The 26,373-nt window shown below is 41.3% G+C and overlaps 2 protein-coding genes across 2 annotated transcripts in view; both read right to left on the reverse strand.

The window, feature by feature from the left end:
• LOC142665036 (uncharacterized) overlaps positions 1-25,053 on the reverse strand; it is a 34,419-nt gene extending 9,366 nt beyond the window's left edge. The window contains exons 1-5 of the mRNA XM_075844570.1: positions 24,987-25,053; positions 11,605-11,913; positions 10,588-10,890; positions 9,316-9,438; positions 5,141-5,199 (exon numbers count right to left, since the gene is read on the reverse strand). Coding sequence (XP_075700685.1) covers positions 5,141-5,199; positions 9,316-9,438; positions 10,588-10,890; positions 11,605-11,913; positions 24,987-25,053 — 861 coding nt within the window. The remainder of the gene's footprint in view (positions 1-5,140; positions 5,200-9,315; positions 9,439-10,587; positions 10,891-11,604; positions 11,914-24,986) is intronic.
• The window catches only part of LOC142664303 (SLAM family member 5-like), a 28,058-nt gene continuing 22,947 nt past the window's right edge, over positions 21,263-26,373 (reverse strand). Inside the window, exon 6 of the mRNA XM_075843333.1 lies at positions 21,263-25,360. Coding sequence (XP_075699448.1) covers positions 25,262-25,360 — 99 coding nt within the window. The 3' untranslated portion in view covers positions 21,263-25,261. The remainder of the gene's footprint in view (positions 25,361-26,373) is intronic.

Consider the following 26,373-nt stretch of genomic DNA (forward strand, 5'->3'; position numbering starts at 1 on the left):
CAATTAGTTCTCGGGGTGACATTGTGTAGGGGTATGCCCAAGAGGAATGGTAACACCCAGTTTAAAATGTATTCATTAATTTCCAGGAGGAGTAACAGAGGAACGGAAGAAAAGATGCTTCAGAATTGGGATTTTCTGGGGGAATACAAGTATTTACTAAAACAGACAAGTCAGGAGAGATGACAGGTCCTCTTTAAGATATATTACTGCTGTATCTACTGCAGGATACACATTGTTATGTGTAAACATACCACATGACAATAACAGGAGAGGGGCTGTTATAGGCTGTATTATGTATGGCCGTTATAAGCTGTGTTATTATCTACACATTGTCTGTTTTCTATTTAGACAGAAGAAACTCCCTTCAGCTATGTCAATGGTTATGTCAGTGCGGGTGGAGATAGAAGCAGTGACGCGCTGCTTCGGGTGACAAGCTGCTGAGAGAGGTGAAGGTGCGCGCTGTGCATGCGGAGAGAGTGAGACGTGTGGTGGAGATAGAGGCAGAAGTGAGAGACTGTCGTGGCTGCCAGGAACATGAGGAGAAAAGTGCCAAGTCTGAGAAGAGTCACTGGAACTGAGGAGCCCGGGGGAGGAACAGCGCATCCATCATTGGGCCCGTGGTCGCAACAGGTCCTAAAGAGCGAGAAGTGGTCGGGTGGCAGCCCGCACTGTACAGAGAGCCAGCTAGGTTGTTACATTGGGAACGTGAAGGAAGCCTTCAAGACAGTCATAAAGGGGTCTACCGGCAGTGTCCAGCAACCGGAGAAAGACTTAGAGAAGAGCGGTCCTAAATTAGGCCTATATGAATATTAAGCAGCAACTACCATTTAAACCCTTAACGCATTATCACGTAACTGTCCGTAATAAGGGTTAAGGCAGACATGGGCAAACTACGGCCCGCGGGCCACATACGGCCCGTTAGGCTTTTTAATCCGGCCCGCCGAACTTGTCCAAATAATAGTAAAAACCTCCTTTTTTTTCCCCTTTCCCTGCAATGCCCACGTTTTCCCAATAGATGGCGCACTCAAAACACATTGACCGTTGTTAACCCCTTAACGCCGAAGGACGGATATATCCGTCCTCAGCAGCTGCTAGTTCGCGCAGGAGGACGGATATATCCGTCCTGTGATGGCGCGGGTACTGCCAGTGTACCCACGCGATCAGCGGCAGGAGCACGGCTGTTATACACAGCCCGGCTCCTGCTGCAACTGCCGGAATCGAAGCACGCGCCGATTCCGGCAGTTTAACCCATTAAATGCCGCTGTCAACAGTGACAGCGGCATTTAATGTGTTTGACAGAGGGGGGAACTCCCTCTGTCTCCCGATCGGCGCCCCCGCAAACAAATCGCGGGTCGCCGTCAGGTTTCCATGACAGCCGGGGGTCTAACAAAGACCCCCAGGTCTGTCTTCAGCATCTGCCTGTTAGGCGATGCCAGAGGCATGACCTAACAGGTTGCCTGTCAGTTTTACACTGACAGGCAATAATGCTTTGGTATACGAAGTATACCAAAGCATTATATATGCGATCGGCATATCGCATAGTGAAGTCCCCTGGTGGGACTAAAAAAAAAAAAGTAAAACCGTTAAATAAAGTTTGTGAAAAAAATAATAAAAAAAATTACAGTCAAAGTCAAATAAAACTACTTTTTTGCCCCAAAAAGTGGTTTTATTTAATAAAACGGTCAAAACAAATCACACATACACATATATGGTATCCCCGCGATCGTAACAACTTGACCAATAAAATGAACACATTAATTAAACCGCCGGATGAACGGCGTCCAAAGAAAACGCAAAAAACAACGGCAAAATTCTCTCTTTTCTCCCATTCCCCCCATAAAAAATAAAATAAAAGTTCATCTATAAGTCCTATGTACCCCAAAATAGTACTATTGAAAACTACACATTGTCCCGCAAAAATCAATCCCACGTACGGCCACATCGACGGAAAAATAAAAAAATTACGCCTCTTGGAACGCGGCGATGCAAAAACAAGTAATTTTTTTCTAAAAGGGTTTTTATTGTGCAAACATAGAAAAAACATATAAAACCTTTACACATTTGGTATCCCTGTAATCGTGCCGACCCATAGAATAAAGTTAACATGTTATTTACGCTGCATAGTAAACGGCGTAAATTTATAACGTGAAAATTAATGCTGGAATAGCTGCTTATTTTCAATTCTCTCCTAAAATAAAGTTAATAAAAGTTAATCAATATATTGTAAGCATCTAAAAATGGTGCAATTACAAAATACAACTCGTCCCGCAAAAAACAAGCCCTTATACGGCTATGTCGACGGAATAAAAAAAAAGTTACGACTCTTGGAATGCGACCATGAAAAAACAAAAAATAATCCTTGGTCATTAACGTGCAAAATGGCCCGGTCATTAAGGGGTTAATGTGGCGCGTATTTCTCTTTATTTCACTTTAATTTTCACTTCGTTTCACGTCACCATTAAGCCCTTCGGTTTTCAAAGAGTACAATATCAGCCGTCACTTTGCCACGAAGCATGCAAACTATGCTAGCAAGCAGTCAACACAAGGACGGGCGGCTACTGCTCAGAGGTTGGCAGCTAATTTACAGAGTCAACAGAACTTTTTTCTTGATAAATCACAGTGCGTATGTTATTTTAATCTATTTACATTTCCTCCTCCCAGTATCTGCGAAATAGTATGTAAATGCCATATCTTGCATATTCCTTGAGACAAATTTATTAACTGATAAGGGCTATTTTTCACATTTGAAAGACAGTTAATAAATTGGGTTGTAGTGTTCTTACTGTGCTATGAGGTTTGCACACACTACATTTAATGCTTTAGTATATCCGGCCCAAACACTCCCTCCAAATGCTCCTGGCCCGGCCCCTCTGTCAAATTTTAGAACCCATTGTGGCCCGCGAGTCAAAAAGTTTGCCCACCCCTGGGTTAAGGGGAAGTATGGAGCGCGCTCACTGGCTGACCTCGCTCCATACACAGCGGGTGACGGCTGTGTAATAGATCCGACACCTCACTGCAACGGGGGGAATCAACGATCACTTTGATTCCATCCGTTTAACACAATCGCAACCTCGACATTTAAATTGGGCTTCAAAGGTGCCTGTCAGAATCACGATATACTGCAATACATTAGTACATATATATATATATATATATATAAAAAACACGCAAATTGCTGTTTTTTGGTCACCTTGGCTCTCCAAAAAAATGGAATAAAAAGTGATGAAAACGTCGAATGTCCCCGCTGGTATCGGTGAAAACGACAGCTCGCCCCGCAATTTTTAAGCCCTCACATCGCTAAATTGATGGAAAAATTAAAAAATTCTGTCTCTCAGAAAAAGGCGACACAAAAGATTTTTTTTTATTGAGCAAATAGTTTTATGGAAAAGCAGCCACGATTTTTGTGGCCCATTGGGCCTGATTATAGAAAGCAAGCAGCAGTCATTTTGTGGCCTACTAGTCCTGAACTTCCAGACCATCCCTGGGTCAGGAAGTGGTGCCCTTGGCCCTGTCTGCGACATATTACATCAAGTCAACCATCTTAGCCTGCCTGAGTTGTGATTAATTATTGCTCCTCCCATAGTCGGAAAAACGGCGTATTCGTGTGGTCGTGTGCGCCATTGCCGCCGACCTATAAATAAAGTTTTTAAGTTCTCAACTTGCAAAAAACAAAAATAATATAAATTAAGCACTAATGTATCAATACCTTGAAATGACATAAAGTACAACTCGTCCTGCAAATGCCTCATACAGCCTTGTCAAACCAAAAATAAAAAAGTTGACTGCCGAAATGCAAAAGAGGAAAAATAAAAAAGTTGTCCTCAAGGCCAAAATTGTCTGTGTCCTCCAGGACTGTGTTAAGCCTAGTGTACGTCCCGAGGGGCGGAGCATGACACAGGAACTCTCTTGAATTTCTGTGTCATGCTCCGCCCCCTCAGGCCCTGCACTAGATATAACACAGTACATATGTTTTTCCTGGAGTGTTCCTTTAAGAAGCAAACTTTCTGCTCTTTGTCTGACGTAACTTTCAATCCTGAGAATTTTTCTTGCCCCTTCTGGGGTTTCTCTATATTGGGAGGGTACGTGTCAGGGTCACTCCAGTTAGTACTGCACCCAATGGGAGAGGTGGGATTTTAATATAACCACCTACTACTCAGATGGAGGCTGTTCCTGGAGGACATAATATCAGTTCCCATATTTTTTTTTTTACGTTTTTTGGTGCGCTATTGCGCTATATATAACTGCTCCACTTTGTTCTTCATCCTTAGGATCAGCTCTCTGATAAATGAAAAACAAAAAAGTTATATATCTTTATGGGGACCACTAGAGGGAGCTCAGGAGCTCAATGCATACACATTTACATATCTAGAATTCACAGTGCACTTAGCACCCTCTAGTGGTGACTGCAGGCATACAGATTTTTTTCAAATTTTTGTAGGGGATTTGGAGAAAAATTGAGTTCTGACCCTATACAGCTATATTTAAGAAAATTAATTCACCTTCAGGTGAACATTGACTTTAAAACACACAGGATCCCTAACATGGTGGCCAACATCTGTAAATTTCCACAAACTGGGTGTGTCGGAATTAATTTTAGCTTTAGATGTATTGTATATATAGTCTTTATGGGGACCACTAGAGGGAGCTCAGGAGCTCAATGTATACACATTTACATATCTAGAATTCACAGTGCACTTAGCACCCTCTAGTGGTGACTGCAGGCATACAGATTTTTTTCAAATTTTTGTAGGGGATTTGGAGAAAAATTGAGTTCTGACCCTATACAGCTATATTTAAGAAAATTAATTCACCTTCAGGTGAACATTGACTTTAAAACACACAGGATCCCTAACATGGTGGCCAACATCTGTAAATTTCCACAAACTGGGTGTGTCGGAATTAATTTTAGCTTTAGATGTATTGTGGCCGGATTAGATTTGGGATCTGATATCTTCATTTTCGGAGTCCGATGAAGGGATATACTTTGTGATTCAAAGGCATTAGGTATGGGGGCATGATATAGGGGTGTGGCCTATATAAAGGGGTGGAGCATATGTCTGTAAAGAATTTAGGCTATCCGTGATTTTTGGATTAGTGGTTGAAAAGTAACAGAATTGACAAACCTGATTCCAAGTCTTACCTGATTATCAGAGCTTTGGAGTATCCGAGTAAAATCAGCGTAATCGATTTCTTCAGACTCTATTGAAATAAAGTAAAATATTAAAATTACTGATATTTCTTCTATCAGCAGTTCTCATGCCACCATCATATAATAGTTTCTCTGGCCGTTTTGTTGCATGTGTCTTTGTAGGCTAGGGCTTCAAAAACATAGCGGCTTTCTTCCAAAAACAGCACCACACCTGTCCACAGGTGGTGTGTGGTATTGCAGCTCAGTTCTATTCACTTCAATGGAGCTGAGCTTCAATTATGGCACTGTTTCTGGAAGAAGCTGCCATGTTTTTCTAATTCTATACAACCCCTTTAAGTGCATCTCAATAGGATAGAACTATAACGCTATAGCTCCTCCCCTGCCTTTAAGGCAAGGGCATCGCGGCGATCCATGGTAAAATCGCAACGTTACCGCGACTCGTAGACGCCTTCAAATGATTCCTTATGAGAGAAAAAGTTGTTCCTTTCTTTCCAATAGGGAAAAGTCACCCACGAATGTCAGTAATGCCACAATTATACCACGGCTTTGTTGCCACCGGTACACTACCGACTTGTTGCTGTGGATCCCTAGCCTTAAAGGGTTCTCATAAAGATTTTTTGCAAATAAAGTTAGTCTTGCGATCAAGTGATCGTTACAGCTTCGGGTTCAGAAATCCCCAGAGATCAGCTGTTGACCAGCTAGACATTTCCCCTGCAGTGGCCCCTACAGGAGAAAGGTAGTATTACAAGCCTACCATTCAGATGAATGATCGTCCATGCAATACATGCATGGGCTAGATCTTGTACAATCTAGTCCTCTGCTCCCTTTACATATAGTTATAATTTTATTATCTGCATAAATAACTAATATTGGTTGACAGAAGAAGTTCTTATCTGGATTTTTCGCCGGGCCGGGCAATAGATTGGCGGTGTAGGCACTGCACTTGTAAACAATATCTGTTATTAGACACGTATACTATGCTGTGCACTGTGTATATAGTATGGGCGGGAAAGGGTGTCAGCATTAAGCAGTAATATCTCACCCCAGCCCTCACTTACATTGTACTAGAATTAGTACTGTATATAGACATGGGTGCAAAAAATGTATACAATGTAGAACAGATAATGGGGGATTAAGTTGGTCACATCCATTAGATAATTACGGAAGGATTCTGGCAATTTCTATGATGTATGGGGAGGGGCCAATGGTAGAATAAGGGTTAAAGAGTTGGACTTTAACCCATTTCAACCTTTGTTTCCATTGGGGATAAGCAGAGTCAGTAGTGCATGGCAGCTGCTATTGGGAAAAAAAAAAAAACATGGATGCTTAGCCAAATGTGCATGTTTATGAGGGCAGGGCTGGCCGTGTGTGTTTGCATAGGGCGCATCCGCCATCCCCGAGGAAGTGTGCCCAACAAGGAATCCTAATATTAATTTATAGCAGTATTGTTTAGAACTGTTATTAGATTACTTTATGTGTGGAGCTGTTATTTGGTGACTGTATGTTGGTATTATTTGTATACCTTATGGTGGTATTATTTCAGCATATTATGGTTGTATTATCTGACCACTGTATGGTGGTATTATTTGGGCACTGCATGGTGGTATTTTGGCACTGAATGGTGGTATATGAGCACTGTATGGTGGTATTATATGAGTAGTGTATGGCAGTATTATTTGAGCACTGTATGGTGGTATTATATGAGCACTGTATGGCGGTATTATTTGGGCACTGAATGGTGGTATTTGGGCACTGAATGGTGGTATATGAGCACTGTATGGTGGTATTATATGAGTAGTGTATGGCGGTATTATTTGAGCACTGTATGGTGGTATTATATGAGCACTGTATGGTGGTATTATATGAGTAGTGTATGGCGGTATTATTTGAGCAATGTATGTTGGTACTATTTGAGCAATGTATGTTGGTATTATATGAGCACTGTATGGTGGTATTATATGAGCACTGTATGGTGGTATTATTTGAGCACTGTATGGTGGTCATATTTGAGCATTGTATGGCGGTATTATTTGAGCACTGTATGGTGGCATTATTTCAGCATAGTATGGTTGTATTATCTGAGCACTGTATGCTGGTATTATTTGAGCACTTTATGGTGGTATTATTTGACCACTATATGGCTGTATTATTTGATCACTGTATGGCAGTATTATTTGAGCACTGTATGGTGGTCATATTTGAGCACTATATGGTGGTATTATTTGAGCACTGTATGGTGGCATTATTTCAGCATAGTATGGTTGTATTATCTGAGCACTGTATGGTGGTATGTGTGTATTGTATGGTGGTATTATATGAGCACTGTATGGTGGTATTATATGTGCACTGTATGATGGAATTAAATGATCACTGTATGGCGGTATTATTTGAGCACTTTATGGTGGTATTATTTGACCACTATATGGCTGCATTATTTGAGCACTGTATGGCGGTATTATTTGAGCACTGTATGGTGGTCATATTTGAGCACTATATGGCGGTATTATTTTAGCACTGTATGTTGGTATTATATGAGCACTGTATGGTGATATTATTTGAGCACTGTATGGTGGTATTATTTGAGCACTATATGGCGGAATTATTTGAGCTCTGTATCGTGTTATTATTTGAGCACTGTATGGTGGTAATATTTGAGCACTGTATGGTGGTATTATTTGAGCACTGTATGGTGGTATTATTTGAGCAATGTATGTTGGTATTATTTGAGCACTGTATGGTGGCATTTTTTCAGCATAGTATGGTAGTATTATCTGAGCACTGTATGGTGGTATTATTTGGGCACTGTATGGTGGTATTATTTGGGCACTGTATGGTGGTATTATATGAGCACTGTATGGTGGTATTATATGAGCATTGTATGGCGGTATTATTTGAGCACTGTATGGTGATATTATTTGAGCCCTGTATGTTGGTATTATATGAGCACTGTATGGTGGTATTATTTGAGCACTATATGGCGGTATTAGTTGAGCACTGTATGGTGGTATTATTTGAGCACTGTATGGTTGTAATATTTGAGCACTGTATGTTGGTATTATTAGAGCACTGTATGGTGGCATTATTTCAGCATAGTATGGTTGTATTATCTGAGCACTGTATGGTGGTATTATTTGGGCACTGTATGGCGCTATTATTTGAGCACTGTATGGTGGTATTATGTGTGTACTATATGGTGGTATTATATGAGCACTGTATGGTGGTATAATATGAGCACTGTATGGCGGTATTATTTGAGCAGTTTATGGTGGTATTATTTGACCACTATATGGCTGTATTATTTGAGCACTGTATGGCGGTATTATTTGAGCACTGTATGGTGGTCATATTTGAGCACTATATGGCGGTATTATTTGAGCAGTATATGGTGGTATTATTTTAGCACTGTCTGTTGGTATTATTTGAGCACTGTATGGTGGTATTATTTGAGCACTATATGTCGGCATTATTTTAGCACTTTATGTTGGTATTATTTGAGCACTGTATGGTGATATTAATTGAGCACTATATGGTGTTATTATTTGAGCACTGTATGGCGGAATTATTTGAGCACTGTATGGTGGAATTATTTGAGCACTGTATGGCGGTATCATTTGAGTACTGTATGACGGTATTGTGTGTTACTTTGGCACTGTACAGTGTATTTTTTTGCACTTTATGGAGGTGACAGCACTGTATAGCATTGTTATGGAGACAATTGTAAAGAAGTCTTATTTGGCACAGGTATGACAATGTAATTTGGACAACATACTATATAGTGATGTTAATTATGCACTATATGGTGGTATTTGTACACTATATGTGGGGGCCAACAGATTGTACCACACAGGGCACCATCCATTGTTAGGCCAGCTGTGTATGGCGTTCTTATAGATGATGATTGTTCAGTCTACAGAGCTATTTTACGTGTATGGCCATACATGACCATTTAGGCAATAGCGCTGTGTCTGGGACCCACAGACCCAAATGCTCTTCAAATGCATTTACATAACCACAAAAAAAGTGCATCATGGCTATAGAATGGTTGGTAAGGGCCCCCCGGTGGGTACATATACCCCTGTGCCAATGGAATAAGTAGGGAGGACCCATCATTTCTATATTTTACAGCATCATTGCTTTATTTAAGAGAAAATTCATAAAAAAATTACCATTTTTCCGTCTCTTTCCTACTTCTGTCTTTTTCTTATTTCGTTTAAAAAGAAAATATCCAGAGATCAATACCACAATCACTACTGGAATTAACAACAATATGTAAGGCTGACGGCCTTTACCTGTAATGAGTAAGAAAATGTATTACAATGTGCAGTACAAATAACAGCAGTACACGTGAGCTTTAATTTATAAATGTATACATAGAATTCAATAATAAAACAGTATACAGTAAGCTCCCCCTAGTGGTGGCTGCAGGTAGACAAAACGACGTAATTTTCCTTTAAAGCGGCTCTGTCACCACATTATAAGTGTCCTGTCTCCTACATAATCTGATCGGCGCTGTAATGTAGATAACAGCAGTGGTTTTTATTTTGAAAAACGATCATTTTTCAGCAAGTTATGAGCAATTTTAGATTTAGTTTCTTAAAGACCAACTGGGCGTGTTTTTACTTTTGACCAAGTGGGTGTTGTAAAGAAGTGTATGAGGCCGACCAATCAGTGACCAATCAGTGTCATAAAGTTCTCATTGTTCCAGCCCAGCATGATCCACAGCACAGTGTGATTGTGCAGTGAAAGAAGCTGGGCTGGAACAATGAGAAGTGTATGACAGTGATTGCTCACTGATTGGTTACTGATTGGTTACTGATTGGTCACTGATTGGTCAGCCTCATACACTTCTTTACAACACCCACTTGGTCAAAAGTAAAAACACGCCCAGTTGGTCTTTAAGTAACTAAATCTAAAAATTGCTCATAACTTGATCAAAAATGATCGTTTTTCAAAATAAAAACCACTGCTGTTATCTACATTCCAGCGCCGATCACATTATGTAGGAGATAAAGCACTTATAATCTGGTGACAGAGCCTCTTTATGTCTACGCAGCGGACGTGGAGCTCTGACCTCCATAAAGATATATTAAGATATCGGAATGTTGGACCTAAAAATAACGTGGGGTTAAAAGATGGAGATTCACTTGTTAAGGCAGAATAGAACAAAATGGAATAAATGTACTCCCTAAAATTATGTTCTACAGGAAAGGCTAATTCAATGTTCGTGATGGCAGTCAACAGGGTGGCAAAGGGTGCACCTTAGGTGTCAAACAGTTATCTCCGATTTCAGCTGTGACTGTGGGATGACGGCTGACAAGTAACAGCTAACTCTTGTGGGTGATGGCAAGGGAACAGCACCTGAGCCGACGTGAAGTGCGGGAAGGGGTTAAAGATAGGATCTCCCTGTACAGTAAGTATATAAATCATCTCTTTCTTACCATCTACGCTTTTAGTTAAAGTGTCAAGATGGCAGTTGTGTGGTACATTAATGGAGACGTTCTTCTGGTCGGCCGGGTTCTGGACTAGACACAGGACTTCTATGTCCTGGTGGTTCGGTGGTAGTGATATCTGAACGGTGCTTCCATTATTATACGGCTGATACTCAAAGTTTCTATGTCTGTATTTCCAAGTATAGAATAAATCTGATGAAATTGATGGGACAAAACAATTGAGAGAAACATTACATCCGTCTGCGGTATTTTCCATCCCATGAATCTGTATAGCCGGAGAGGGAACGGGCTCTGTAATTGGAAAATAGGACATTTCCTGTTAAATTTATTAAGCCGTCAATGTGTAGTGTTCATAACATTTTTCTTGCTTACATTTTTCCCAAATAGAGAAAAGCAAATGTTTTTGAGGAAAAAGTGGTTCACGGTTATCGTTGTCAGCAGCACATCTCCTCTCATCACCATAGTAGCTCCTTGTTAAAGGAGCAAACAAGCGCAGATCAAACAGCTGTCTCATTGATCGGCGCTCGTTGTTACGGCCAAAATGGGCCGGTGTAAAAGGACCCTTAGCTAGCAAACATTTACAATCACCGGCAGGACTGGAATCCGTGATATAACTTCAGCCATCTGCCAATTGTGCTTTAAATGAGTCTATGAAAATAAGACATAATGGTCTATTACCGCGCTCAGTTCCCTTAGTATACATGGATGTATGTTGGGATGGTGGCGTTATAAACATTTAATTTGCTCAAACACAGCGTTACTTCCTCTTCTGTTCTGAATCAGATATACATTAACGCCTGGCTGATATTCAGAAAAACGTCATCTATGTACCTGATAAGAAGTATTCATATAGATATTTAGCTTTGAATAGCAGGATTACATCACTGTCCCTTATGTATCATTGCATGGCTATGGCCACCCAGGATAACATTGTGACCACCATCTATCCGCTTGCTGATATTTTTGCCTTGACCGTCTTTCAAAAATGGCATATAATAAACCTACCATATAAAGTCAGGTTATAGGATGTCCTATGATGTTTTTTATCGGTAAAACCTATAGTTGCAGAGTATAAGCCGCCATCTTCCTTTCTCAGGTTATTGATCCTCAGTGTTGTGTCGTTCTTCAGGTTCTCCAGTCTATTATTAAAAGCCTCATTTTTTATACTCAGGTGATTATTTGTGAAATGAGCCAAAATGAAGCTCTGAAAATTCCAGTAGATTTCTTGTATAGACGATTCCGGAATTATATTCAGTGGCAGATCAACAGACTGGTTTATTATTCCATGCACTGGGAGAGGGACATCGGGTTTTCCTGGAAATATAAGAAAATCGACCGTTTAATTAACAGAAATTCAACTGTGCCTGGGCACACTATTGAATACTAGACTACCAATCCCTCATCAACTCTGCTGCCCAGTTAATCCATCTCTCCCCTTGATCTTCTCTTCACTAACTACACATTTCCTAGAAAATTCCATTTCAATATACTGACTATGACATACAAGCCTGGCCACTACCTGTCCCCTCCATAAATCTCTGACATAATCTCCTGCTACCCTCCCATACATAATATCTGCTCCTCACAAGACCTTCTTCTCTGCGAGAACTTTCTGCTGTAGATTCCTTCTACACAACCAAGAAGTCTCTTCCCACCAGCCTTTCATTCCTTTCCTCTACCATCCTCCATTACTGGTGTCAACACACAGGAAGGCTTTTTGGTGCCAGATAATGGTGCAGTAGCAGATGACTGGAAGTCAGACCCAGGGGTGGTCACAGGCAGTAGAGGACCTCATGATGCTATACAAATTCCCTACCTGGTGTGCTAGTCCACTAGTGATTGAAAGTCATGGGAGCTATTAGTGTAGTCCCTTGCATGTAGTCCAGTAGGCAATCAGAAGCACTAATATTTATTTTTTGAGGTACGAGTGAGCCCTATTGCCTACTCAGCACAGCTTGCACATATGGTATGTCACCGAACTGATTTGCCGACCCTTCGCCATGTAATGAAGAGCCTGTGACCATGGACGTAGCTATGGGGGTGCAGATACCGAGTCCAATAAGAAGACAACAGTATTATAAACGGCACATGATAGCTGGGGGCCTGTTACAGATTTTGCATTGGGGCCAGAGCTGGATTAAGTTGGTGGAGGTTCATGGAAAAAAATTTAGAGGGGAGTTCCCATCCCACCTCTAGTACCCAGACCCATATATACGGTGACTGCCAAAGGTGTAACTAGAAAATGCTGGGTGGGGTTGTTCGGAGAACCCTAGATCCTTATGGTAGTGTAGTCCCTTGGACACATTCCCCTTGTGCTCCCACTAAAATTCAGCCCTTTTTAGGGCCCAAGCTTCAAGTTACACCTCGGCTATATATAGGTATTAGACCTGACACACTACTTAATTGCTGAAATGACAAGCATAGCCTACGCTGGGACTTGATGAAACTAGGAACAAGAAAGTTGAATGAGTCACTGCCTTGCTCTTTATATTCGGGTTTTGTTAGATTCAACATAACATGTAGTCTACTCAAAGCTCCCCCTACCCTTGCTCTCTGTACCCAACCAAGGCTGGTAGGACTATCTCAAGTAGGCAAAACGGTGGTAGATCTACACATAAGTCCCTTTATAGCAACAAGTCTTGGTTGTAGATGCAAGCTAGAGCCAGTAAGCAAGGACGAAAGAAGCCACGCTACTGGTGATGACCCGATCTTTAGATTCAACCTGCAACAATGCAGACACTACCATGGATGATGAGGAGAACCAGGTATCTGGTGTGGATCCATGGTCTTTAACCAAAACTAGAGAGTCCAGGGCGAGAAAGTAGAGGTGTCAGGCACCTGATATGGACCCACAGACCTATACCCCGTAGCAGAGGATGAGGTGAGCCAGGTGTCCGGTGAGGATCCAGTGAAGAGCAGCGGACCTTTAACGATGGGAGTGCAATCTAACTGCAGCACTTAACGGGAAGATCAACCAGGATTTTCTTTATGATTGGGCAGACCCAGGTCCTACTGAGTACTCCATGGTTGTCCACTGAAGACCTTCATGTTGGATAGAGGTTATTAACTCTCTGTGGAGAGTGGAATTATGGTAGATTCACCTTTAACCATGGAAGAGATCAAGTCTGTAGTATTTTCTATGCCTAAGAATAAGGCTACAGGTACAGATGGGCTGCCAACAGAGCTTCATGCCTACAAGCTTCATGACTGATGCCTACAAACATCATGATCTTCCATTATCTAGGAGGGAATCAGCTACAGTATTGATTCTCAAACCTGGGACTCCATTAGTGTGTTGAGTAGCCATTCGCCTTGGAAGTTCTAAGTTCTTTTGGTTTTGGACCTTTTTTGTGAATTGGTTTAGGTTTTTATACAAAGGTTTAGTTGCTTTTGTTACAGTCAAAGGTGAGAAACTGAGGTTTTTGTTTGCTTAGGAAGAGAAACGAGACACCGGTGCCTCTTGTCTCCTTTCCTTTTATCTCCAGTTACTGAGCCTTTGTCAAAAAAGATTCATCTAGACAAAGCGCTTCCATTTGTGTACATGAGAAAAGGATTCTAGATGGGCATGACGTGATGTTAATCTTGGGTGACATGAACTTATTCCCTGAATAGATCAATTGTGGTTCTCAAACAGTTTCAGGGTATGTCTCGTATCAGGATAAATAAAGATATATCTAATGTACTGTTTTTGGATGCAAAAACAGTTGATTATTTTTGGATGTTTGGGGGGGGGGGGGGGGCAGGTTTTCTTTTACCTGTGTAGTGTCCTTTAATATCTGGGGATTTTTGTCTCCAAAAATATAACAAATGATAAACCCCTCAATATTTCTCCCCACTTAAAAAGTTTTAGAAAAAAGGCTTGCGTCTAAACTTCCTTTGACCATAGCAGATCACATTGGCCTGAATAGAAGGGTATGATAAATGACCCAGATTTTTGTTCAATTAAAGGAATTATGCAAGATATCATGTGAGGAAATAGAAGACCTAAAAAAAAGTCTGAGTCGGTTACAGAGGGGGGCTGAAGCAGGCCTGGTCAAACCCAACCAAATTTTTTATTTTTTTATTCTCCCAATTAAAGCCGGCCATACACATAAGGTAAGGATCAGCCAGAATGTTGCCCATCGATCGTCCATCAAATCTTTCCTATGAATAATCCCACCAGAAACAAAAATAATATGTGTCCTAAAATGCCCCCTAAAAAAATTTGCAACCATAAAAATTTTTTTTTTTCGTCCTACACTATAAATAATGTAAAGCCAAAACCATAAATACAACCTAAACAGAAGAAATATATAAAATGCCTTATAGACCTCCTCTCCTGGATCCAATTCTGGTACTGGCTTAAAAAAATGCATGCAAAATCTGCGCTGTTAGAACAAGACCAAAATGGTGAGAGTTATAAACAACAAAAACTATCGCTTCAGCCAAAAATCACACCGCAGTTTTTTGAGCCAAAACCAAAAGTGGCTCCAAAAGTACAGAAAGGTATAAAGAAAAGACTGATGTATCTCCTTTCTTTTTTTGTGTCCACTTCTGTGTTTGACTCAAAAAGTCTGAGCCAAAAACAGCCACAAAAACGACATCAAAACTGTGTGTGATCCCGGCCTTATAGTTTTATATACTCACCGTCTGAGAGGACAAGTTTTGCTGCCAGCAGAAAAACTAGAGTTTCTCTGACACTTCCCAGTATAGCGGCTCTGTTCAATGTTAGGATCAGGATAAGGTCCATAGATAGTCCAAACATTTCCAATTGTCATACTGAATCACCCCCAGCAAAGCCCCCCAGCATTGTGATCCTCATACGTAGTTGGTAATGCCAAGCAGAACATAATATCAATATAAAAAAGCAGCTGTCACTAAAAAAACAAAACAGGCAGCCCCGGCGTCTATCATCAGATATAATGAAGAGCAAAAAGAAACAGAAGAGAGGCTATCAACTAGAACGACAGGAAAATAAGAGAAGGATAAGTAAGACAAAGCCTGTGGTGGGTGCCGCAGAAGGATAAGGAGGCCGTACATTGACATCCAGGGGGCAGGATTTCGCTTTAAAAAAAACCAAAAGAAAAACTTGAGTGTTGAGCACTTTTTCATAGCTACTATTAGACTGTGCTGAGGATGTGGCTGCCGGTGATTGGAGTCTCCTCTACTTACAGTCTGTACTGTTCACAGCCTCTATATAATACAGTAATACAGTTACCATATAATGCAGTGACCCACAGGTGACATCTTCTATGATTAGAGTTGTTTACTGTCCTTTCCCAGGACTTGCCTCTGCAGTTTTCTGCCAAGACATCTTTGGCTTCTTGCTTTTCCAGTCGTCTGCCTATTCCCCACCCACTACACAAACGACTCATCCTGCTACTTCCCCCTATAATGTGCCTGCTGCAACCCCATTTAACCCCATAAGGATAGTTACCTCCAAAAAAGGGGCAAACAGATGCCCTACACAACAATAGTGCTCTTATTATGTCTCCACATCGTAACAGGGTCCCCCTATGTGTCCACACACAGTAATAGTGCCCCATACAGTAATAGTGCCCCCTTACTGCCCCTACACAGTAATAGTGCCTCTTTAGTGTCTCCCACACAATAATAGTGCCCCCATACAGTAATAGTGCCCCCTTACTGCCCCTACACAGTAATAGTGCCTCCTTAGTGTCTCCCACACAATAATAGAGCACCTTGCAGGGCCTCCTATTATACTGCCCCTTTAGTGGCCCGCAAACAGTAAAAAATGTATTTTAGTTCCACACGCAGTAATAGCACCGCCTTACTGCCCCTTCACTATAATAATCCTGCTTTACTGCCCCTACACAGAAATACTGCCCCCACACTGAAATAGTGCCTCCTTATTGCCCCTACAAAGTAGAGTTCCCCCTTACTGCCTGTACACATGAATACTGCCCCACATACTAATAGTGTGCCCTTATTGTCCCTACACAGTAATAGAGCCCGTTTAGTGCCCTCCTTACAATAATAGTGCTCCATTAGTGCCCCACACACAGTTAAAATGCCCCCTTATTGCCTCCACACAATAAAGGTGCCCCAAGATCTATCTATCTATCTATCTATCTATCTATCTATCTATCTATCTATCTATCTATCTAGCTATCTATCTATCTATCTATCTCATATCTATCTATCTATCTATCTATCTATCTATCTATCTATCTATCTATCTATCTATCTATCTATCTATCTATCTCATATCTATCTATCTATCTATCTATCTATCTATCTATCTATCTATCTATCTATCTATCTCATATCTATCTATCTATCTATCTATCTATCTATCTATCTATCTATCTATCTATCTATCTATCTATCTATCTCATATCTATCTATCTATCTATCTATCTATCTATCTATCTATCTATCTATCTATCTATCTATCTATCTATCTATCTATCTATCTATCTATCTATCTATCTCATATCTATCTATCTATCTCATATCTATCTATCTATCTATCTATCTATCTATCTATCTATCTATCTATCTATCTATCTATCTATCTATCTATCTATCTATCTATCTATCTATCTATCTCATATCTATCTATCTATCTCATATCTATCTATCTATCTATCTATCTATCTATCTATCTATCTATCTATCTATCTATCTATCTATCTATCTATCTATCTATCTATCTCATATCTATCTATCTATCTATCTCATATCTATCTATCTATCTATCTATCTATCTATCTATCTATCTATCTATCTATCTATCTATCTATCTATCTATCTATCTATCTATCTATCTATCTGTCTATCTATCTATCTATCTATCTATCTATCTATCTATCTATCTATCTATCTATCTATCTCATATCTATCTATCTATCTATCTATCTATCTATCTATCTATCTATCTATCTATCTATCTATCTATCTATCTATCTATCTATCTATCTATCTATCTATCTATCTATCTATCTATCTATCTATCTATCCATTCATCTATGTATCAGCAAGGGTTAAATTTACAGCTCTACCACAGGGTACAATGAAGCATTACACAGTGCCTGTTGAAATCAATGATCTACTGTGTCTATGTAATGCCTGGACTTGCTGGATCCTCCTGAGTGAGGTCGAGCTCTCTTCCTGTTGACATTGACGTATGGATGTGGATGTGGTTTATATGCCAAAGTGCGCTAAAACTTGGTAAGAATCTATCTAGAAATCTACAAATATCTCTTGAACTCAGATCTGCTTCTCTACAGCACACTGTATACTCTAGTGCAGACACTGCAGTGATGTGTCAGTATATAGCATCCAGTAGAGGTATATAGCTACATACACAATGCATCTTTTTGTATAGTGGAGGCATGGGATCATATAGCGGTATAGTTGGGTTTAAATGAATATGGGAGATAAAGCTTAGTTCCAAAGGACAGGTGGGTGCAAGGTGCAGCAGGATTTTGCTTGACATGCCCACGTGATCTCATATAGTAGCTACACAATTTCTGGATTGATGGGCTTTGGTTTTAATTTTTTTGCTTTTTATTCAACTTTTTTTTTTTTAAAGAGAACCTGTCACTATGACCGACCTATAAAAATAAGTGTATCGGTAGAGTTATGTTAGTGGGCGCAATTGCACCCTCTAAACTGCCCGTTAGAGGTGCCAAAGAGGAAGGCTAAAAAAAAAGAGCATTTCCCGGTCCTGTGGAGTCACATGGTGCAGCACATGATCCATCTCAACCAGTAAAACAGCTCTGAAAAAGATCATGTGATACAGTCTGTGGCTCCCGTTTAGGAAGTGTCATTGACGCCATGCCTGCCAACGTTTCTTGTAGGACTGTGCCGTGAAAGAGACCACAAAAGAGGAAGGGCCTATCCAAATATGCACACAAAAAAGGCTATTGTAGCGGGGTGGTTGTGTGCGGACCGGTGGAGGGACTTAAACTGTCCTAGGATTTGGGATTGAATTGTTGGGAGGTACGGGATGGTATGCCGCATGATCTTTCACTGGGCTCTAAGGGGTCATATGATACACCATGTGACTCCACAGACCCGAAAACCCGATTGAGCACCTTGGAGGGGGAGCTAGTATAACTCTATCAGGACATCACACTAATGCGGTTATGTAGAAATGCAGGAGAGACAAAGTTTTTGTTAGCATCCAGGTAGTGACATACGTCCCTGATGGGCTCTTGGCCTTGTAACCCGCCATGACCCAGTGGTTTGTCAATTCTTCTTTTTGTAATCTGCCACTTTTGGTGGTCTACGGGCTTGATACCTGTTGTTTCACCGGCTTTGTCCCTGATGGTCCAATAGTCTGCAACATTATCAGAGATTTGTACCAATAAATGAGGCCAAATGTTTTATGTTTTTTTTATTCTACACTTATATGTCGATCTCAACAGTTTTTGTACTTAAACTCTCCTTAGAAGTAAATCCGGAATTACTTGTATTTTTTCAGGTCAGGGCCAGGACAAGGTCTTTTTGTGCGCTAGGCAGACAATGAAAATGTCGTTTCCCCTGCAACCGGGGTGTATTATTTCAGTTGGAAGATAACAGAGACACCTGTCGAAGCAGGCACAATAAATACTATTATCAACCTGCAGTAATAAAAGACATCTGTCAACCGTTTTTGAATATAGATAACAAAGATATATAAAAAAATTACCATGGTTTGCAAAACTCAAAAAAATATATTAGTCTATACAGATCAGACCATTATCCTGCAAGGTTAATCCAGAGGAAGGCAAACCCCTGTGATTCAGATTAAAATTTTCCTCTTTTTAGGAAAAAAAATCCTTCCCAACTCCAATATGACAATCAGAAGAGATCCCTGGATGATCGTTCCATGTCCAGTAATCTCGTGCCCATAACTTGTAATATTATTACACTCCAGAAGGGCATACAGGCCCCTTTTGAACATTTTTAGTGAATTCCCCATGAGAACTTCCTCTGGCAGAGAGTTCCATAGTTTCACCACTCTTACAGTAAAGAATCCTTTTCAATGTTGGTGTAGAAACCTTCATTCCTCTAGACGTAGAGGACGCCCCCTTGTTAGTTACAGTCCTGGTTACAAATAGATCATCAGGGAGATCTCTGTATTGACCTTTGATATATTTGTACCTAGTTATTAGGTCGCCCCTCAGTCGTCTTTTTTCTAAACTAAATAATCTTAAAGGGAATGTGTCGCTAGAAAAATTTTTTTTTTTAGTTAAACAGTTAGTGTATACCTGATTAGACATTGTTATAATTTTTTTACATTTTTCCACAAGTCAGGAAATATTATAAATTAGATTCAAATTTATAACATTTCCCTGTGCTGGTCACTAGAGGGAGCAATTCCCAAAATTGCAGCATTGGCATGTGGTAAAGCAACCACATTGCTTTATTCTGCAAATTTGTTGTAAACACACACGCTCTAGTGAGCTCACAGAATCAGGAGTGGCAGGATAAAGGAGGGGATTGAATGTTCAAGCCTCCTACACTGTGTGCCACAATTTTTTGAGCGAATACACATTGTAGTAGGCTTACATACAGTGGTTATAACACAAAAAATACATAAACATGACTTACCTGCTCCTGCCGCCGCCTCTCCCTCCGGTCCGTCTGCTCCCTCCGCTTGCTTCTGAACACATGCCCGGAAGCCGCAACCGGAAGTAGTAATCTTACTGTCTGGCCGCGGCTTCCGGTCCACAAGAAAATGGCGCCGTTCCCACACAGACGGCGTACAGCATTGTGAATGGAACGGCTCCCATTCGCATTCTCTATGGGGCTGTATGTGCCGTATTCCATCTCTGTATGTGTCGTTATTCGACACATACAGAGATGAAAAAAAAAATGGCAGCCCCCATAGAGAAGAAAAAGTTTGAAAAAAAAAAAGTAAAACACAAACACACAAATAAATATTTTTTTTTTAAATAAAACACTAAAAGCAAATTGATCTAAAAATTATTTTTTTCGCGACAACCTTCCTTTAATTTTGATACTCTTTCTGGATACTGGGATCCACCCATTCCATTTATTACTTTAGTTGCTGCCTTTGGCCACTAATTTGCTGCTTACAAGTAACTAAATACTTGCAACGCCCAGTACAGATCGGGGCGTAAATGTACTGTAAGGTGAGTACAGCGTGGTCTGTTAGGAGTGGGCATGCGGGCACCCAGGGTGACTCTATTAAAGGGGACACAGAAGCTGGTTCTTTTTAGGTGGACAAGAGGCTGGCTTTTTTTAGAGGAACAATGATTTCCTTTAATTATGACACTGGCTTTTTTTGAAAGAATGTTTTTGAATATTTTTGGAATTTTTTTGTCCTTTGATATTGTCATATATTTCATTAAAAAACGAGCATTTTTTTTCCACTCCTTGTTATTATGTAACTACATCACTCAATGTTTTCTTTGTCAACTCCATATCTGAATGCCAGAAAAAATGGCTGAATTTTTTGGAAAATTGTGCAGTCAATAATAGTATTTTAAATATCTAGGCTACAAGTTGTCGTCATTTCCAAGATCTCTGCTTTCTTCAGTGAATGGCAACATTTAGAAGCTGGAAACCTTTCCAGACAATGTCCTGCTCACACATCTGCCGATTGTTACAATGTAAGAGATTTATGGAGCGGAGTCATGGACTGACACGAATTACTTTTTGGAAAAGACCCTTTAAACATGACTCAGTCCATATTTCCTCTCTAGAAACAAAATCGAATTTGAGTAAAAAGCCCCTTTTGAAAAAAACAAATACATCAGTGAGGAGATGACAATGCGGTCGTTCACTCTCGTAATGTGAGCTTCATGTGACTGCGTCCGTCTCACCAGATAACATTATCACTCCATCACATGATGTTATGGATGAGACCTTCACTTCCTTTTTCCCATGTATTCAAGATCACCCGTTACATAACCGCTTAACCCCTTAAGGGCACGGCCCAGATTGAGCATTATCCCCTTGGCGGCACAGCCATTTTTAGTTTTTTCCGTCTCCGTTTTTCACTTCGTCAAATAATGTTTTACTTTTACAGTATGATGTAGTGATACCAATTATGTCTCGTTTTATCATTTTATTTTGTTTAGTAAATAATTTTTTGGGACTTTTTTTTTTTAAAAAAAACCTTTTTTTAGTCCCTCTAAAGGTTTTTATTATAAATATTAAAAAAACATTGGAACACAAAACAAAAACTGGCCCCACTGGTCACTAGAGGGCACACAGTAGTCTGACACATCCTGTTTTCTGCAGCTCACTGGTCAGCTTTGCTTTGTAGACTGGGACAGAATCAGCAGAGGACAAGGCATTTAAAGTGGTTGTCCACTACCGGACAACTGATGACCTATCCACCGTATATGATCGGTGCAGGTCCGACACCAGGACCCCACACCTATCAGTTGCTCAGGTGGCCTCCGTGCACCGGATGTACATGCCGGAAGCAGTCGGCTCCGGCCACGAATAGTGGCCGAGTTCCAGTATTCAAGTGAATAGGAGCAGTTCTGCAGCACGGCCGCTATGCTATGTACGGAGCCAACTGCTTCCGGCTCCGTACAGTGTATAATGTGCCATAACATCCGGTGCCCGCAGGCCACCGGAGCGGCTGATCGGTGCGGGTTCTGGGTGTCGGACCCGAACCGATGATATACTGAAGACCTATCCGGCGGATAGGTCATCAGTTGTCCGGTAGTGGACAACCCCTTTAATGACTGATGAAAGCTCTATAAAAAATTACATTATGTACCACAAAATAAATTTGGTAAATTAACATTTTGTGATATCAAATTGTGTAAAAAAAATAGTGGCCAACAGAGTAAACGACAGCAAATCAAACAGAGTGAGTAACTTCAGGGTCAGACCGTGGGTCGATCTGTTCTTACAGTATCAGGCAACACCGTGGATCGTGATTCCGACCCAGAAGACTTCTTCGATCTTCCCGCAGGTGTGTGAAGTTTTCTCCTGGTATTTTTGTATTCTACTTTACTCCAAAAATAATACTGATCGGTAAATTAGCTTCTTATGAAATATATGGAATATTAGATTGTGAGCTCCGGGGAGGGGGGGGGGGGACGACAGGAGGGAATATCACATAATGTCCTTCATATTACACCAGGGTTTATAGTGGAAGGATATTCCAAAACTTTTTGTATGTTTTTGAAAGGCCACGGTATAATATTGGTTTTGGTAATTTTTTGCAGTTTCCATGTAGAGTCCCTGGCAGTAATTGGGCGCGCAGCGGTTAAGTGCCAGGTGGTGCTTATTATATTCCCTGTATCCGGGGAATTCGTCAGGATGTCACGCAGATTTTGGTGGTCATAGAGCTCAGCATTCAATCTGCTCTTGACGTACAGGAAGAGGGGGAGGGGGAGTCTGGAGAGGCGACGTTATGTAGAAGAAAAGCAGGAAATTGTCAAAGCAGCACTTTGCAGGGTCCGTGTGGTGGGCAGAAATTTTTGTGGAGAGGATGTACCCATGTGGCACAGTGGCATGTGAGACTTCTTGTCGTCTTTTCAGCTGTTCAACATGGCTGGTAGTTCATTGGACGAGCTTGGATGCCACATGGCCCTTTTGGCATGACTGGGACTGGGGCTACATGGTATCAACTGTTGCGCCATTAAAGAAGTGGCGCGACATGCCAATGTGCCACAATGCATCATTACGTTGCATTATAGAGTTGTATGAGATTAGAAAAACATGGCTGATTTGTAGCATACACAGCGCCACCCTTGTCCATGGCTGATGTGCAGTATTACACCACCATTGAAGTGAATGGTGCCAAGCTGCAATACCAGACACCAATCAATACCATTGATTGGAATGAGAACGGTGTAATGCTTCATTTATCCTGCGGAGGCACTGCAGGGAAATTGAACACTTACTGCCAGGTTCTCCCACAGATCACAGCTGATCATCTGGGGACCTTGTAGCAAAAAGCTACTGTATTCCAAAAATGTTGAGACCCGGAGGGAAGGGGCCTAGGGTGGGGTAGTAGTCCTCAATCCCTCTACAGTCAATATAATTACTTTATCAGTGACAGGATTGGTGGTGCTGACCTCGCTGGAGGGCTGAAAGTTCTTGGCCCTGGCTGCTGTTAATGGTGGCCTGTATACTGTTTACAGAAAACCACTGGAGCATTTTAATGGGATTTTGCTTAAAGGAACACTACAGGCAAAACTTAAACACTGTGTTATACCTAGTGCAGGACCAGAGGGGGTGGTGCTTCATATAAGTAAAAGCAGTGAGAGAAACTGTGTCAAGCTCCGCCCCCGCAGGCTCTGTACCAGGCATAATAAGTTTTTCCTGGAATATTCCTTTAATTGAGGGGAAAAATAATTTCCGTTCATCAGTATAAAACAATTTGGTACAATCCTAGAAAAATGAGACATTGCTTGTGCTCAGGGTGATTTCCTTTGCTGGATCCTTCTTGTGTAATGGATATGTATTGATTGCTGCCGGATATCACGGAGCTCTCAACGTATTTAATGAAGCTCTTGACTTGGAGCGGGATGCATTATTGAGGAGCGGTGACGCATCCCATCCTGTGTTTCCAGTCACTCACGTCAATAAACATAATGCACCGGGTCTGGTTTGTCTCTCTCCATGTCAGACGCATAAATAATTCACGGAACATTCATTAGTCAGTCACCGCTTCTGGAAAGTAGCACGCCGAGCAACCACCCGGGTATTAAAGGGGTTGTCCATTCTCGGAGCTGTTTTTATACTGATGACCTGACAACAGGATAGGTGATCAGTATATGATCGGGGAGGGTCTGACACCCGGACCCTGCACAGATTAGCTGTTCCGGCTGCCTCCAGCCACCGGTAGTTCTGCAGTGGTCGGTACTGGAAGCAGAAGGATCTGACCACTGTATAGTGAATAAGAGCAGAGATGCAGTAACCCAGCACGGCCACTATACAGTGACCGGAGTCTCCTGCTTCCAGCACCAACCACTGCATAGGGAGGCGGCTGACCGGTGCGAGGTCTGGTTGTCGGACCTCCACTGATTGTATACTGATCGGTGGATCATCCCGTGGGTCATCAGTATAGAAAACAGCCCCGAGCCTGAACAACCCCTTTAAGACTTTTATTGTGAAGCCCTGCAAATTTCTACTAAACCTTGAGTTTCAATTTAGTATCTTTCTTTCTCTCGTTCTCTCTATCTCATTTCTCTACAGCTCCACCACAGGGCAAATGAAGCATTACACAGTGCCTATTGAAATCAATGAGCTACTGCATCTATGTAATGCCTAGACCTGTTGAGTCCTCCTGAGCAAGAGACACTCTTTGTAGCCACTCTGGCTGATAGATGATGGCTCTGGATGGGCGGACTGCCCTCTATTAACTCCAAAATTCCTGAAACCAGAGAACACCTTTAACCAAATGCTATGACCATGATTCATGATTGATTCTACAGCGTTCTTTTCGTGATATTACTGACCGCTGCACGACTTTCTGATCTTCTCCATGTCTTGTAGGTGGGTAGGATGGATGTAGATGGGCGTCATTGTCACGCAAACATGAAATGAAAAGCTACAGATATTGGAGTCATGGGATATCCCAGTAAAGCCTGTGGAAATAAAATATGGCCCATGGGTCATACGCCGAATAGCTCCAGTCTGTATATTGCACCTATGGCATGGAGATGCGTCCTATACTGCTCCATAGTGGGCCATGTTACATCTTCGCGTCCCATGCTGTCGCGTATCATAACTATCACGTATTCTTTGCTCGTGGATGTTGCAGCATGGTGTACACCGTCTCTGCTTTTGTCTTTTGTGGAGAAGGTAATCCAATATAGTTCTCATTCCCCACCTGGAAAATAATGAATAAGATTCAGTCTCAATGACATGTAATAGAGAGTAAGAAGGGTGGGGGTCACATATTAAAAAAAAATCTCATCCACACGCTGCATAAAACTGCTGCAAAAAAGAAAACGGACAGAAATTGACATTCAGAATGGAATTAAATTCTGCAGCATGCCATTGGTTGTTGCGTAAACGCAGAAAAAAACGGTTGGAAATTCTGCAGTCTTTGCGCTACGTGTGAACATGACCCTGGTACACGGGCACGAGCACAGCACTTGTGTTAGCTAGATACTCTCAAGACTTTGGATGTAAAGAATATTTCCATTCACTGACAGCAAGCAGAGATGTTGAAAATGGTGAGGCGTTACAAAATAAAAACAAAACTAAGTATATTAGAAAGTCACCGAACTCCAGTAAACTTCATAGTAGAGTAGCACAACTGTCTCCTTGTGGCAGATGTTGGTTCGTGCCAACACCTCTTTCCAATCCCGGGACTGGTCAACCTGGTTCATTTCCCCTTCTCCATTTTTTTTCTTGGAGAGAAGGATGGTATGACCCTCCGGCCGTCCATCTCTAAAGCTGTCCCATACACATGCAATAGATATAGTTTTTTCTCTACCTCCACCACAGACATGCACGATTGGCCAATAGAGGGGAATAAACTACTACCAAATCTTATCTGGTCTATCTCCCGTGGGAGCAAGGGATCGTGCCTGTTGAAATCAGACATGCCGATCCTTTTTTTCCTAAAATCTTCTGTTGGGGAACGGTCAGGAGGCCCCCATACACATTGCATTGATGGCCGATCCAGCCAAAATTGGCGGGTTTGGGTGAATGTAACTAATGTGTATGGCTAGCTGAAAGGGGTTATCTTCATCTTCATACACCCTATTAGGGAATTCTGAGGGGGTCCTCTTGGCCAGAGTGGAGAGCGGTTACTAAGAGTGTCTGTCGCTCTGGAGGACTTGTCCTGTCCTACATTGCACAGGCAGCTCACTGATATGAATGGGCACAGTGTAA

This window comes from Rhinoderma darwinii, chromosome 12 (assembly GCF_050947455.1).
Source record: "Rhinoderma darwinii isolate aRhiDar2 chromosome 12, aRhiDar2.hap1, whole genome shotgun sequence".
Classification (NCBI taxonomy): domain Eukaryota; kingdom Metazoa; phylum Chordata; class Amphibia; order Anura; family Rhinodermatidae; genus Rhinoderma; species Rhinoderma darwinii.